This window comes from Halichoeres trimaculatus, unplaced genomic scaffold (assembly GCF_033239565.1).
Source record: "Halichoeres trimaculatus isolate MK-OKI-2021-1 unplaced genomic scaffold, fHalTri1.1 fHalTri1_scaffold_19, whole genome shotgun sequence".
Taxonomy (NCBI): Eukaryota; Metazoa; Chordata; class Actinopteri; order Labriformes; family Labridae; genus Halichoeres; species Halichoeres trimaculatus.
In genome coordinates, this window is record NW_027437197.1 from 4,516,971 (window position 1) to 4,532,335 (window position 15,365).

Here is a 15,365-nt window from a genome sequence, read left to right on the forward strand (position 1 = left end):
AGATTGAAAACTGTTGACACCAATTTAACTTGTGTCTATTCTTGAATCAGTGACTTCTGCAACCCACACGGTTTCCTGTTTTTCTCACTTTTTCAGGTTCAGTGGTGGCACATATAAAAACCCCTCCATGTCTCTGATGCTTATCAGCTCTTTGCTGTTGGCAGAGGACAGTCCTGGATCTGGGCCTCGTCCACAGACCCCTCAGGGAGGTGAACTGTCATGGTGCAGGCTCGAATCCCCCCAAGAGGCTCCAGCACGTTAAACACCCTGTCCCATGTGTCGTTTTCTGGATCATACCTCTGCACAATGTCCACCATGCACCTGCTGTTCCAGGAGTACCCCCCCACCACGTAGATCTGCCCGTTGAACACTGTCACACCAACGTCGCTTTGACCCCTTGGCATCGGCGCCACCACCGTCCACTGGCCGGTCTCTGGGCTGTAATACTCGCAGCCCAGGACGTCGTCGTAGTCGCTGCTGCCTCTGAAGTGGTTCCCGCCCATGACGTAGAGTCTGTCGCCCACCGTGCACATGCAGTGCAGGCCGCGGAGCTCGGTCATGTCTGCACGGCGGCTCCAGGTGTCGGTGACGGGATCGTAGCACCAGAGCTCTTTCTGGAAGGTGTCGCGGGTGATTCCACCTGTGTGACAGGAGAGCCAGTTAAAACCTGTGTATGCTGATGTTTCGTAGGGACTGAAATGTGCGTGAGTATGAGATGTTTTGTTGCTCTTTGTTTGTCGGCAGTGTTCGAGGAAAAACGACCACCCTGATGTTCATGAGACTTTCCTGGAGTTTGAAACCCCTGAGCCATGAGCCGACAAACAGATTATCTCCTGATGAAATAACTGTTTTTAATAACATTCTCACAGGACCAACACAACATGTTTGTCTGACTCATCATCATTTGAAGACAGAGCACAGTGTTTATTTTGTCATCTGGTTACTGTGTCTTTAGGTTCGCACACTATTAGTAATGAAACTCTGACAGTTTTCTAAGTGAAGCACTTTGTAGCTTGTGTCTGCACAAAAGAGCTGTTTAAGGGCCTGTGTCCACTGACTGGGGTTTAGTTTTCTGGCAGCAAAGTGAAATTGAACTGGAACAAATTTGATTAGCGTTACTATTAAACAGCTGATGTTGAACGCTTCAGGCGCTCCCTTATGCCCACTACCATCAGACTGATTAACAACTAAGAAAGCCCTCGCCTGTCTCAAAACTGAGTAGGACATTATTACACCGCACCTAAACTCACCCAAACCCTTGAAAAAAGAAAATACTTATATTTATTCTGTCATTCACATTCATACACTGCAAAAAACTGAAACCTTGTCAAGTGTTTTTGTCTTATTTTAAGAAAAAATTGTCTTGTTATACTCAATTTGAGCCACATTAAAACTTATCAGTCCAGAAAATAGTTACTTAAAGACAAAAATGAGGTCTGAATTGCTTGTATCATTTTAAAAAAATCTGACAATGGGACAAGAAAAAATTACTTTAACCTAGAATCATGTCCTAATACAAGTAAATTTTCTCTTGTTCCAAAAATAATGATAGTAATAATAGTTATTTTTCAAAAAATACACAAGAATTGCAGCTGTCAATCATCATTAAACGTGACCTAAAACCACGTTTTTGACCTCGTATAACTAATGAAAAAGAAATATTTCCGAAAAAAGAGGACTTGAATACAAGGCAGCCAAATAATAACTTCAAATCACCACAACATCCGTACGTGAGAAACATTTCTACAAGGTGTATTTATTTTTTAAAGTTTGACCACAGCCCATCTGGAATGACTGGAGAGATGGATTTTTTTGACCTATACTGCAGCCAGCCACCAGGGGGAGCAGTTTTTGTAGAGACCTCACTTTAAGCCAAGCAAGATGATGTCCATTTTTTATAGCGGTCCATGATCTGCTACGATTTATCCCACTTCATGTTATCTTACTGTATTATTGTTAATGCTAATTAGCTTTTCATACTTTGTGTGCAATGCTTCAGTGTTTCCTTCACTGCTCTTACTTCTCACTTTTTGTGTACCGCAACAAAAGAATTTCTCCCCTGGGGATCAATTAGGATTTATCTTATCTTATCTGATATCAGAAGTCCCGCCCCTTCTTGACTCTGATTGGCTGCAGAGAGAAAGGCACTATTGCCAGCTTAGAAAATGCTGTGAGTGGACACAGGCCCTAATATAAATCATATCTGCTTACCTTTTATAAGAAACCTCCAGTGTTTGCATCTGAAATAAACATTTAGATGCTAAACTGACAACAATCTGTCATTGCAAGCAACCGAACTGTTAGTTGCTCTTTTACTTTATTTCACCATGTGTTTCTGGTTCTCAGGCACAAAAAAAAATGTGGGAAAAAAAATGTTTTCTATCTGATCTCAATCAGTCACAACTCTCCTGTGGCTGCAGTGAGAACAGCTCAGCAGCATCCTGTGATCACACTGCAAAGGTGATGAGATGTGTGTTTGGTTATAAAACCTCCCACACTGTTTCTCTCTGGCTAAAGAAACAAAAGCCCTCCAGAAATTAATAAAATATGGCGAATGTTAATAGAACATGGACAAATCTATGAATATTAAAATATAAAAGAATTAATTATTAAAGATATGACAAGATTTGATCTAATTCCTTATGATAGGATACAAAATCAGATCTTCGTATAGAAACCAAGCAGTGAACTCTTGAAGACTCTGTGAAATGTGGACGCTATGAAAAATATACATGAGCAAGCATTACATTTTAACTCCTGAAGTCATCCCGATTAATTAACGAGTGATGATTCAGTTCATCCCTCGCTGTGTTATTCTAAGACGCTGTTGAGTCAGCTGATGACGCTCAAAGACTTTCTTCAGCCCACAGGACTAAAAAACTGTTTTAACCTCTGAACAAATTCACATCAAGCCTGTGTGTTTCTTTATCAGCGGTCATCAGTTCACACAGACCCACTGATTTCAATCGGATTTAAAGCGTCTGTTTTGCTGCACCTTTAAAAGGTTCCCAGTCCCGGCAGGGTTCCTGTAAACACAGACAGGTGTTATTGTAACCAAACTCAGCCCTTGGTGTGAAACATGTTTCACACCAGGAGCGGATCTAGGATTTCAGTTTTGGGGGGGCCGGACGAACCTTGGCTGGGCCTTAAGTTTAAAAGTTTGTTAAAGATTATTAGTTAAATCAATAAATAATAATAATGATCATAATTATGCATTTTAATTAAAAGTCCTCATTATCAAAAGATCTCAAAGTGCTACAGCTTTATAAAAACAGAAAATAAGAAATTAGAAAAAGATAAAAGGGGGCAATAAAACAGTTTAAATTAAATTAATAATAATAATAATAATAATAATAATAATAATTATTATTATAAATATTATTATTAATTTAATTTTAATTGTTTAATGGCCCCCTTCTATCTTTTTAAATTTAGTGATAATAATAATAATAATAATAATAATAATAATAATAATAATAATAATAATAATAATTTTAATTTTAATTTCAATAATTATAACACAAGAATATTAACAACAGTTGAATATAATAATTTAAAATCTACAGGTTTTTCCAAACTTATTTTATGATCTCATCCACATGAAGCTTTCAAACTTTTTTTTTCTAACAGGCAAAAAAACATTGCTCATTAAAATTTATATTTAAAAATATACATGTATACACTATAAGAAACGTTATGGATGGGCCTGGGACCTCTGGGCCCCCCCATAAGGCAGCCCCTGTTTCACACATGTTGTTTTCTTGATATTTGAACAACACATTTTATCTCCTGAGAGTCTGAGCTTTGTTTTGCAGAGCACTGAGACCCACATCGACCACAGATCTTTGTGTTTCCGGCCTCTCAGTCCTGCATGTGAAACTTTTGTCTCTGCTCTCGATATGAGAAACTGGTTTCCTGTCCAAAGCTGTGAAGAAACCCCGCTGCTGATCTGACAGAGAGGTGCACGCTGCTCAAAGGAAGTGTTCTCAAACAGGTCGGACATTATTGACTCATGTGCTCCAGGAGCTTAAACCAACTGGTGTTTCTCAGTTTTGGTTTGAAGGACTGGACTACAGGGGAGCATCAGCCTCTGTAACCTGACCTCTGACCTCTAATAACCCTGCTGAAAACTGGTCCTCTCTAAAAACGGAGAAGCCGTCAGTTTCTAAATGGTCACTCTTACTTTTGACGCCTACAACACACTCACCTGTCAAACTTTCCACTCCTGACACCAAATCAGTCTCTTTGGTGAACATCCCACACTCTGACTTCCTCTAACACAAACTTAATAACTCTTAAACCTGTCACCTGATTCCCCAAAACCTTCAAGATTTAAAAGTTGTGCTGTTACAGTTTTATTTGCACTTTATGAGATAGAGTTCGCTTTAAAGGCTTTAAAAGCTCACGAGGCGCTTTGTTAGGTCAGAAATCTCAGGGAGAGGATGTGACTCAGCTGCTTCATAATAAAATCCAGAGTTTTCCTCCAGCTCCTCCTCATTACTTCAGGCTTTGAGTGCTCTTTCAGCCTTTTCGGGCCCATGACAGTGCATTAAATTTGTTTTTGTGTCATGCATTCAGAGTCTGATTGCAATCATGACCCTGAATGTTTCATGCATGATGTTTGATTCTCAGTGCATCAACAGTGACTCCTGTGTGTTTTTATCTGCAGGTGGACTCTATCCGCTGTGTTATAATACCTGTTTACTTTTTTCTTTTGTCTGTGCAACAACAGAAGTTGCATCTCATGGTGACATAGTTGAAAAACCTCAGAGAGGAAGCCCGTTCAGATGCTTGATGCAGACGATGTTTCAGAGGAACCTCTGCTCGTCTTGCTTGTGAGCAGTCTGTGGTGGTTTCTTTTTTACCACATGGACAAACCTTCTGTTATTTCAGCTGTGACCTTTCCCTGACCATGTCGTTCTTTTTAAACACGAGAAGGAGTCTTTAAACAAGAGTCAGAAGAAAAGGAAACTCAACTTGAAACAATTAGACTGAAAGTTTCATGAGCTTCTTCATGCCCTTTAAAGACTTTGAAATGATGATTTCTTGGTTGTTTTATAAGAAATTAGCTGCAGTTACTCTGAGAGGGCTGTTTCAAATCATAGGAACATTTTTTTCAAAGATCTTGAAGCACTTGATTAACTGTTTGGGAACTGTGGATTTGTTTGTCTCTCATGGATTCATCTAATTTCATCAAAGATTCAAATGAGCGACTCAAAAAACGACAACAGAGTTTGAAAATGTGTTCAGGAATGAAGCAAATCTAAAGAGACAGATTTTAATTATCTACAGCATCTCACCTGAGATGTACATCAGGTCACCATGAACCGTCCCGGCGTGCCCGTAGTGAGGCTCCACCATGCTGTTCACAAACGTCCACTCGTTCTTCTTCAGGTTGTAGCACTCAACAGAATCTGAGAGGAAATCAAGAGAGTTTGAAATCCAACTTTGAAAAGGGTTTAAAGAAATATTCAATTTACATAATTCCTGCAAGAGTTGGGAAAAATTTGAGCTTAAAAAACCCTTAATTTATCAGCTGATGCACTGTAAAAATTCAACTCACTTGGGTCATCTTGTTGCTTTGAATGAGTTAAAATGAATTCAACATGAGGTGTCGAATAATTTGAATTTGAAAACAAGGTCAAGAGGATGACAAAAGATGTTGGTTGAACCTAATTCATCAAGTTTTTACAGCAAAGTAATTTTTGTTGTGGTGGCGTTTTGTAACCGTGAGTGAGGAGGGAACACAGTGGATATAAGACCCTCCTGGACATTAAGCTATTGCACAGAGGGCACAGGCTGTCCATGCTCCACATGGCACAGACCAGCTGTTTCCTAATCCTAATGCATCAACACATCTCATTTATCAGCATTGACACCAAATGCACTGTAAAAAATAATGGGTCTGTGCAGCAGGGCGCGGACGGCTGGTCCGTGCAGTGGAGCACAGATGGCCTCTGCTCCTTGCAGTGTAACATATCAATGTTTAGCAGGGTCTCATATCCACTGTGTTTCCTCCTCACTTATGGTTACAAAATCCCATCACCACAAAAAAATTCTTTGAAGTTGAAGTCCTTGCAGCAGGTTTGCCAGTATTTTACTGTTATTTTAATGTTTTTTTTTTTTTTTTTTTTTTTTTTTTTACAGTGCTGTATTTAAACATAAGAAAACAGTGAGGACATAGGCGTTTTTTATTCCCACTCCCACCCAAAATACCTTCATTGTCAAGTTTATGGGGCATCGACTGTGAAGTTACACTATCAATGACAAAAACATTTTTCAAAATTTAACTCTAAAGAAAACATCTCATTTAATGCAGATTTAGAGAAATATTAGTGGAAAAATATTTGTCAAAAATTATAGTTAAATGTTAAATGTTAAATGTCAAAAAATATAATATATTTATTAAATGTTTTTTATATAATATAAAAAGTTAAATGTAATAAATAAATTTCCTGATCTAAATATTTAAATATATTTCTTAACATTTGGTTTTCATTCTAAATATTAAGATACAATTTCTCAACATTAGCTAAGACCAGATTTTTATCCAAAATTTTTAAATCTCAAGCAAAAATTTCTAGATACTTATTGAAGATTTCTAAATATTTTCTAAGATTTTATTTTTTAATATAATCAGTATTTCTAAATCTTGAGGTACAATATCTAAATATTTAGCTAATATGCAAATTCACACTCCCACCCAACAGAAGTACCAAAATTTAAATGAATTTATTGGTATAATATTTGACTAATAAATGCCACAAATTTTTCTCTAAATCTGCAGAAAAAGTGATGTTTTAGAGCTAAATGTGTAAAACATTTATTGTGCAACTATACAATTGGCGCCCCCTTCAGGTTGACACACATTTCTGATTCATGTGGACAAATATTTTTATGTTGAAACGTATTTAATAGTTGAGATAATACCAGTTTATAATTATGTGTTCAACAACAAATGTGCCAAACCACTTTTTACAGTGTAGCAGTAAAAGCTTACCGATCTCTCCTGAGGCGTTCCTTCCTCCGACGGCGTACAGTTTCCCTTTCAGAGCGCTCAGGTGGAAGAACGTCCTCTTCTCGTTGAGGGAAGCGATCTGGAGCCACTTGTCGAAGCGCGGGTCGTAGCGGTAAGCGCTGTCTATGGCCGTCTTCCCCTTGGTGTCGTAAGTGCTCTGACCTGAGACGCAGAAACACAAACAATCAGGCTTAAATTTTGATTTAAGAGTTTTGCTTTCTAACCTGACTGTCCCTAAACTTAACCTTAAACTTTAACTGTTTCAAAAGAAGGATTAACAACCAATTCAGTTTTAAGCCCCCTAACATTTTGTAAACAAAGTGACCTCTGACCTCCAACGATGAAAAGGAAGCTCCCCAGAAGAGCCACACCATGCTGGTACCGCGGCACCTCCATGGGCTTCAGCGGCTTCCAGCACCCCGTCTTCTCTTCGTACATCCTCAGCTCCCTGCTCACCACCAGCTGCTGCCTCATCACGCCGCCCAGAGCCAGGATGTGCGTGGCGTCCGAGCGTATCTGCGTCCGCTCCGTCTGCAGAGCCGGCTGCATGAAAGGCATCATCTGGTAGTTGCTGGCCTCCAGCAGGAGGTTCACGCAGGAGGTCTCAGAGCGCATCATGGAGTCTCCTTCCTCCTCATCGTCCTGGGAAATCTGGATCAGCTCCCCTGGGCTCATGAGCGGGAAACGAATGTGGCGCATCAACGCGTAGACGGAGGAGCGGCGGTTGGGATGGTCGTGGTTGAGCCATCCTCGGGCGATGTTGTAGAGCTCCACTTCGGAGAAACCTTCCAGAGAGTTGCTGGACAGAGCGTTGGCCATCGTGGCTTCAGAGAGCTCCAGGTAGCGTCCGCTTTCCACCAACGCTGAGATGTTCAGGCTCACAAACTCACCTGAATGTGACAACAAAAAGAGTCAAAGATGAAGAAACAACCTGTAAACATCTCCTGCTTCAGCTTCATGTTCGTCCATCATCGTAACTCTCACCGATATTCTGCTGAACATCCTCCAGGAGCAGGTCGGTGGCGATGCGCTCCACCTCCACACAGTTATCGATCGTAATCTGCATCAAGGAGCAACACAGACAACGTGAGAAACTTTGTGACTTTCCGTCTCCAGCTTTAACTTGGAGCTATCTTTGGTCACTCATAAATATCAGAGAGACGTGGAGTTTATCTGAGGACACGGAGAAAGCAGCTGAATCAAAGCCTGAGCTCATTGAGCCATTCGATCCCTGCAGCAGCTCATTGAACCTGACCTCTAATCTCAGTTAAATGAGCTTCACCTCCAGTGCATCTAAAAATAAAGCTTGTATATGAACCCCTCACCTCGCTGCTCAGCAGCTGGTTACAGAAGCTCAGGACGGGCATGACCTGCAGGAAGTTGGCGGCCTCCAGCGTGTCCTGCAGATTCCCCATGTCCAGGCTGACTTTGGATGTGTAAATAAAGTCGATGATGTTCTTTAAACCCAACTTAGTGACTCCGTGCAGCTTGATCTGCCTCATCTCCTGCTCCCTCATGCCTCCTGGACGGGGACAGACAAAGACAAGGTGAGGGGATGATCTCGCATCGTTTTCGAGGATTTCTCTAAAGCAAAGTGTAGTGTCAGCGAGGTAGAGGCGCTGTAAAGCCGGGCTGCAGGATGATGAAAGACTTAGATAATAATAGGGTCAGATGCAAATTTCATCTGACACCACAGAGAGCACAGGAAGTGCTTCCTCTTTTCTTCTAATGCAAAAAATACGAGTGTAAACATGAGTATGAGATCTTATCAAGTGTTTTTGTCTTATTTTCAGTAAAAAATGCCTTTTTAGACTTAGTATGAGCCACATTTACCTGACCAGTCAATAAATTGAAGTAAAAGAAAATCTGCCTTGCTCCCTTTTAGCCAAAAGACTCATCTTGTCAAAATGGAAAGACTCTGTACCCCCATCTTATGGTCAGTGGGTAAGGGAGGTAATGTGTCTTGTTCATTTAGAGAAAATAAGATATAGAATCAGAGGGTGCACCAGAACATTTCAGATAACTTGGCAACCATTTATAACATTTGTCGAAAATATGCCACCTGGCAATTTATGCATGTAATGTACATCTGTTTATGTGTGTTTTTTTTTTTTTTTTTTACTACACATGTAATTTTTGTTGATCTATCTACCTGATTTATTGTATTTATTTTATTATTATTATTTATTTATTTATTTATTTTAATTTGAAGGTCTTTTTTTATTTAATTTATATTTTATTTTAATATATATATATCTATATATATTTATATCTGCAACACTGTCTGGCTGTTAATTCAAAATTGGGGATTTTTTTTTGTTCTGTGTTATGTAAAAAACAATAAAAAATACCTTGTTCAAAAAAAAAAAAAAGAAAATCTGCCAATGGAACAAGAGAAAAGTTACTCATATAAAGACATTATTCTAATTTCAAGTAAATTTTTCTTGTTCCATTGGATTTTTCTGGACTGGTCAGTTGAATGTGGCTTATATCAAATATAACAAGACAATTTTCACCTTAAGATGCAATGAGGAGGATCTATTTTGATTGCACTCCCTCGCCACCTTGTGGCCCGGAGTCTCACGGAATTAAATGGAGATCAGATTGAAAAAATTGTTCTTTGTTCTTTGTTCTTTGTTCAAGACAACTTTTTATTGGATACAACGCGCTGAGGTAAGGTATTTATCGGTACAGTTACGTAGCGCTACGGTTTGAAACGTGACATCAAGTAAACTCTGTCAGTTTGTAAGTAGTTTAGTAGCTGTTTAGCAAAGCTAGCAGCCTGGTGCTCTAAGACGTGTCTGTAATGTGTAACGTTAGTAAATCCTGGTTATGTCCTGCCAGTCATCTACCAATCAGAGCTAACTCTTCAATTTGTTGATAGACCAAAGGCTAATTGGCCCTTAGCTCGGGCTGTATCTTTCCCGTTTAGTTTTTTCATCTTTTCTGTCCTTTTTCTGTCTGACAGTTAGGATCCAGTGTCCACCATCACTACAAAATTAATCACAGAAATCATTTTCAGCAGAGAAAAACACAGATCTCTCTTCTCTCTACTAAACTTCATCAGCTGGCGTGGTGTTGTCTTAAGCCGTGTTTCCACCAAGCAGACTGGTTCTGTTGGTCTCGGTACGGCGCGTGTTTTGTGGCGTTTGCACTGACTTATCCTGGAACGGATCCCCAAATAACCAAGACGAGCCATCCTTTCGTATGGGTGCCAGACCGAACTGATCTGCTCTCTGAAGGTGGAGCTACAACACTGCAGACCATTGATTGGTCAAAAGAACCGTCACTTACCCCGACAGCGGCTGTGTTTCTCCTGGCGTCACACAGACTTCTCTGAAACAAAGCTTGATTGTTCTTTCTATCAAAGAGCTACATGCCAATCACAGAGAGGACGAAATGCGGCATGTCTTCCATCGTTGCTCTTTGTTTACTGTGTCGTCTTTTTCTTCCATGATGGATGTTTTAGCGGGATAAACTGTGTCGCGCTGCAATGGTGTCACGCTATTGTTTAACGACTTACACTGAACCAAACTGGACTGCTTGGTGAAAACGTGGCTATAGAGACCTAAATGTGCCGTAGATTAATCCAGTCCTGGACGACCCAAACTGAAAGCTCAGAAATAGCAATTTAGAATGACCTGTAACCAGTTATATTGGTGCTGATAATCTCATTTCAAGTGTGGATTATGATCAGACAAATATCTAGAAGGGAGGCTTTTTCAAGATCACTTGGAAACTCGTCACAGAGACTTTAAAATGAGACAAAAACACTTGATAAGATTTCATTTTTTTGCAGTGGAAAGATGTGTTTAGTCACGTCCTGTCCACCCAAATAAACATGTAAACAGGAAGTTTCTAGTGTAGTAGTCTCCCCTGATAAATGAAAGAGGGGACCTCACCGGTGAACATGGCCTTGAAGTAGTCACTGGAAGACGCCATGAGGACTCTGTGGACCGGGAAAGTTTCCTCGCTGTCTCCAGGAACCAAAACGACGTCACAGAGAGTCTCATCTCCCCGAAAAGTATCACAGCCCTGCATAAAACAGGAAAACACACTCTGAGCTGATGATTTTAAGGATGGAGAGTTTGTTGAATAGTTCTCGGTATTGGGACAATTTTCAGTTACCTGCAGCACAGCCGCTCCGTGCTCAGTGCTGTTGAACACTTTGCTCAGAGGCCGAGGAGGAAGTTTGGGCTTCGTGGATTTGTCCGGACGTTTTGGAGGCTTTCCCCCGGGCAGGGGGAGAGGAGCCAGGGCTGGGGTTGAAGCCGGAGCCTGGGGTGGAGCTGGTGGAGACGGCTGGTCATCTGTGAAAGAGAATTGAGAAAAGGAATTAAGGGATGAGAGAAGGTACGTGACACAGTGATGTGATCAGAAGAAGGTGAATAGTACACACCTTGTTGAGCCGGTCTGTCAGGAGCCGGGGCAGCAGGTGGAGGTCTCTCCGGCTGAGGTTGAGGTCTGGGAGGATCCCTGGACTGATTCCTGCTGCCGAAGCGGGACAACCTGCGGGTCAGCCTCCCTGGCCCGCTGTCATCTCCATTTCCCCTGCAGAGGACGAGATTATCCATTCTCAAACCCAAACATGCACACTTCATTTGCTTTAGGGGTTTAAACTCTGCAGTACACTTCTTCCCTCTCTGCACTTCCTCTAAGGTTGAGCTCAGAAACCACTTCCTTCAGATGGATGTTAAATCCAACACGACCAAAAACATCAGCTCTGGTCTGAGGGTTTATTAACGAGGTGTGTTTCCTGAGTGGAGCTTTTCGATAAAGTTTACAGAGGAACTTTGACTGAACCGAGCTGTGTGTTGGTGAGAAGGAGGAACCAGGCGACAATTACAGCAACCACTTCTCCTTTTGATACAAACACCTACTGTAAGAGTATAAACAAGGAGCACAGCCGATCAGTGAAAGTGAAAAGCGAAAATAACGGTTGGTTGGGTTAGGGGGAGGATCAAAATATCTCATGTTGCTTAAAACTTTTCATTTACTTTGACCCAATAAACACTTTTTCCCCTCAAAAAAAAAACCTTAAACAGTAAAACACAAACATCTTACCCCATGTCATTGGCCTCCTGGGGTTGGGGACTGTTGTTGCGCCTCCTACATGGAGACAAAGAGAAGCAAAAAGCTTGTTTCTTGCATCATCACCGGTGGCATGCACAGAGTTTTTGAAGGACAGGAGTGAAATGAACAAAAAGACACACTCAGCAAATTATCGCCACTGCAGAAAGATCTAACTGTTTTTAGAGGCACTTTAGCGCATTTCTCCCTCCTGAGTGGGCAGCTTAGCGCATGTTTTTCAACACCACTGATCACCACAAAGTCACAGAAGTTAAAGGACAAAATAATGAAAGCATACGAGTGTTGCGTTTGATTGCGTTGGCGAAAGTTTGTGGGAGTTTTGACACACCCTTGTCAAAAATAGCCCAAAAAGTATTATCTTATTTTTGGAACTGAGATGTTTATAATGATGACATATTAGGGCCACTCAAGAAATTTAATGAAAGAAAAATTTTGGAGAAAAAAACTAAAAACTTTGAGTTCTGAAGTTGCAAATTTACAACTTTAAAAACAAGTAAATTTGTGAGTTCATGTTGCTGCTTTCTGAACAGGCCCATAGTACAAAAATGTCTTTTCTTAGTCTGAATGCTTATAAAACTGCGATGACTCTTGGATAAAACTGGTTATATCTCCTTATTGCTGAGTCCAATTTGAAAGTATGAACTGATGAGGCTGTGAGTTTGGTCCATCTTGCCGAGAAGCACAAAGCTTCATAACAACCTACAAATTCAAAGCCATAAATCTGTGAGAAATTGAAATTCATGAGTCAATAAAGTTGTAAATTTGAAACTTTATAAACTTGTAAATTTTTGAGGTCAGAAAGTTGTAAAGTTGTAACTTTACAAACTCAAAAATTTTGCGTTTAATTTTCTTAATTTTTTTAAATTGTCATTTATTAATTTAATTTAATTTAATTTAATTTATTTTATTTTATTTTAATTTAATTTAATTTAATTTAATTTTATTTTATTTTATTTTATTTCATTTTATTCATAATTTAATTTAATTTAATTTTATTTTATTTAATTTCGTTTTATTTAATTTTGTTTTATTTTATTTCTAAGTGGCTTTCGTAGTTTATTAACCCTTTTAACAAAATCCACGAAAAATATTGCTACATTATTTTGTTTATGATATATTTTTGTATTACACTTGACAAATTGGTTGGTTCAGAAAATACACATTCTGTCAATACATTTAACACCTATTTCTTTTTTTAAAATGAGTAAAAATTTGGATGTAATTCCTAACGTAGCTAAGCTGAAAATGAGCAATGATTTCATGAGAGCAGCAATTATTAAAAAGGGCCAAAGTACAACTTAAGCTGCCTGTAGTGGATAAATAATTCTCAAGGGTGTAAAATACATTCTAAAAATTATATTTAAACAGGTTTTTAAGGAAACTATACATCATATTGTTGAGATAAAGGTCTATGTAATGGAAAAAAAATGAAATCTTATCAAGTGTTTTTGTCTTATTTTCTGTAGAAAATGCCTTATTAGATTAAATATGAGCCACATTCACCAGAAAAATGCCTTGTTTCAGGTTATTTAAAGACATAAATGAAGTTCAAATTGCTTAAAACTACCAAAAAAAATCTGCCAAAGGAACAAAAAAAAAATTGCTCTTAATACAGGCAACTTTTCTCTTGTTTCATTGGCAGATTTTTCCTCATCATTCCTATTCTTCAATAACTTAAAACAAGACATTTTTTCTGGGCTAATCAGTTGAATGTGGCTCATATCAAGTTGACATGACATTTTTTTTCTTAAAATGAGACAAAAACAGTTGATAAGATCTCAGTCTTTTGCAGTGTGAAACTTGGTGATATGTGGTTAGAGTCCCTACATGCAACAGGTGCTGACGCTGTCTGCGGTGATGTGCACAGACCAAACGGGGTCGTCTGAGAGGAGAGGGGCGCACCAACATATATGTAACAGCTCACAGTCTCCACCTGAGCCTCAATCCTCCTCACTCCCCCACATCCTCCATATCTAAACTATGTCAGATGACTCATCTCAGACCACTTCTTTATCTCTCTCAACATTTGAGTGAGGTTGTTTCCTGAGTCTGGAGACCTGTTGTTGTCTTTTCATAAATGTTTGAAGTGGCTTTGCTTGGTAACATGCTGTAAAGATTAAAATTAAGAGACGAAGCCTTGAATTAGAAAAGAAAACCTAAAAAGAGCAATAACTGAAAAATAACATGTTAACATTAACAGTACACGAGCTGAGCATGCACTGAGTTTTTCCAGCAGAGATCATGAAGCTGACGTGCTCCACAGAGTTTGAAACTATTTTATGAAAACTTTGTCTTAAGTTGAGGATATTAATGTAATTAAATCTACTGCTTCATGCACTATCATAAAAACACGGTACAGTAGAGTTAATATCTTTGAAAGGTTTCCTTTTGTGCAGTTGAAACAGAAACAAACATGTAGATCCTGCTGGTTCCTCAAACAAAGCTGGATCCAAAACACTACACACACACAGGTGATGTGACGTACCTGGAAGAAAACTTCCTCAGCAGATTGGACCCGAGGCCGGACTCCAGCCTGATCGTCTTATCCGCCGGAGCTCTGACAGGAACGAGGAGCAGGAAATGTCTCTGCTCTCTGAAGCATCTGTGCAAGCATCACCGCGTCTTTGTGTTAGCGGAGACCTCAGTCACTTCCTGTGTTACTTCTCTTTCTGCATCTTGACACTACACACCAAACCCCACACTTCACACTGTCACACACACCTCACACTGTCACGTACTCTTTACACTGTTAGTGAAATGAGCAGAAGAGTAGCCTTAAATATTGTTTTCTCTTCTGGTTTAACTTCTTTTTTCTTTTTATGTACTTTGTCTTTATGTATTTACTTCATCATCAAACTTAAAATAAGAATATATCTTTCACATGTTTTCGCAGCAGCTCAATGCATTTAGGCATGTAGACATGGTCAAGACGCTCTGCAGCAGCTCAAAGCGAGCATCAGAATGGAGAAGAAAGGTGATTCAAGGGACTTTGAACGTGGCATGGTTGTTGATCTGAGTATTTCAGAAACTGCTGATCTACTGGGATTTTAACCCACAACCATCTCTAGGGTTTACAGAGAATGGTCCCAAAAAGAGAAAATATCCAGTGAGCAGCAGTTCTGTGGGACAAAATGCCTTGTTGATGCCAGAGGTCAGAGGAGAATGGACAGACTGGTTGGAGCTGATAGAAAGGCAACAGTAACTCTAATAACCACTGGTTACAACCGAGGTCTGCAGAAGAGCATCTCTGAACACA

The 15,365-nt window shown here is 39.6% G+C and overlaps 1 protein-coding gene across 1 annotated transcript; it reads right to left on the reverse strand.

Moving 5' to 3' along the window:
- Window positions 1–39: 39 nt before the first annotated feature.
- On the reverse strand, window positions 40–14,722 carry LOC141808397 (kelch-like protein 9; the record flags this gene model as incomplete). Its single annotated transcript, XM_074694968.1, has 11 exons — window positions 40–640; window positions 5,301–5,414; window positions 7,001–7,173; window positions 7,344–7,908; window positions 8,003–8,078; window positions 8,344–8,540; window positions 10,921–11,053; window positions 11,147–11,328; window positions 11,418–11,569; window positions 12,083–12,127; window positions 14,595–14,722. Coding segments are annotated over 11 exons (2,262 nt in total), but the record flags the coding sequence as incomplete, so codon positions are not given.
- Between the last annotated feature and the right edge of the window lie 643 nt (window positions 14,723–15,365).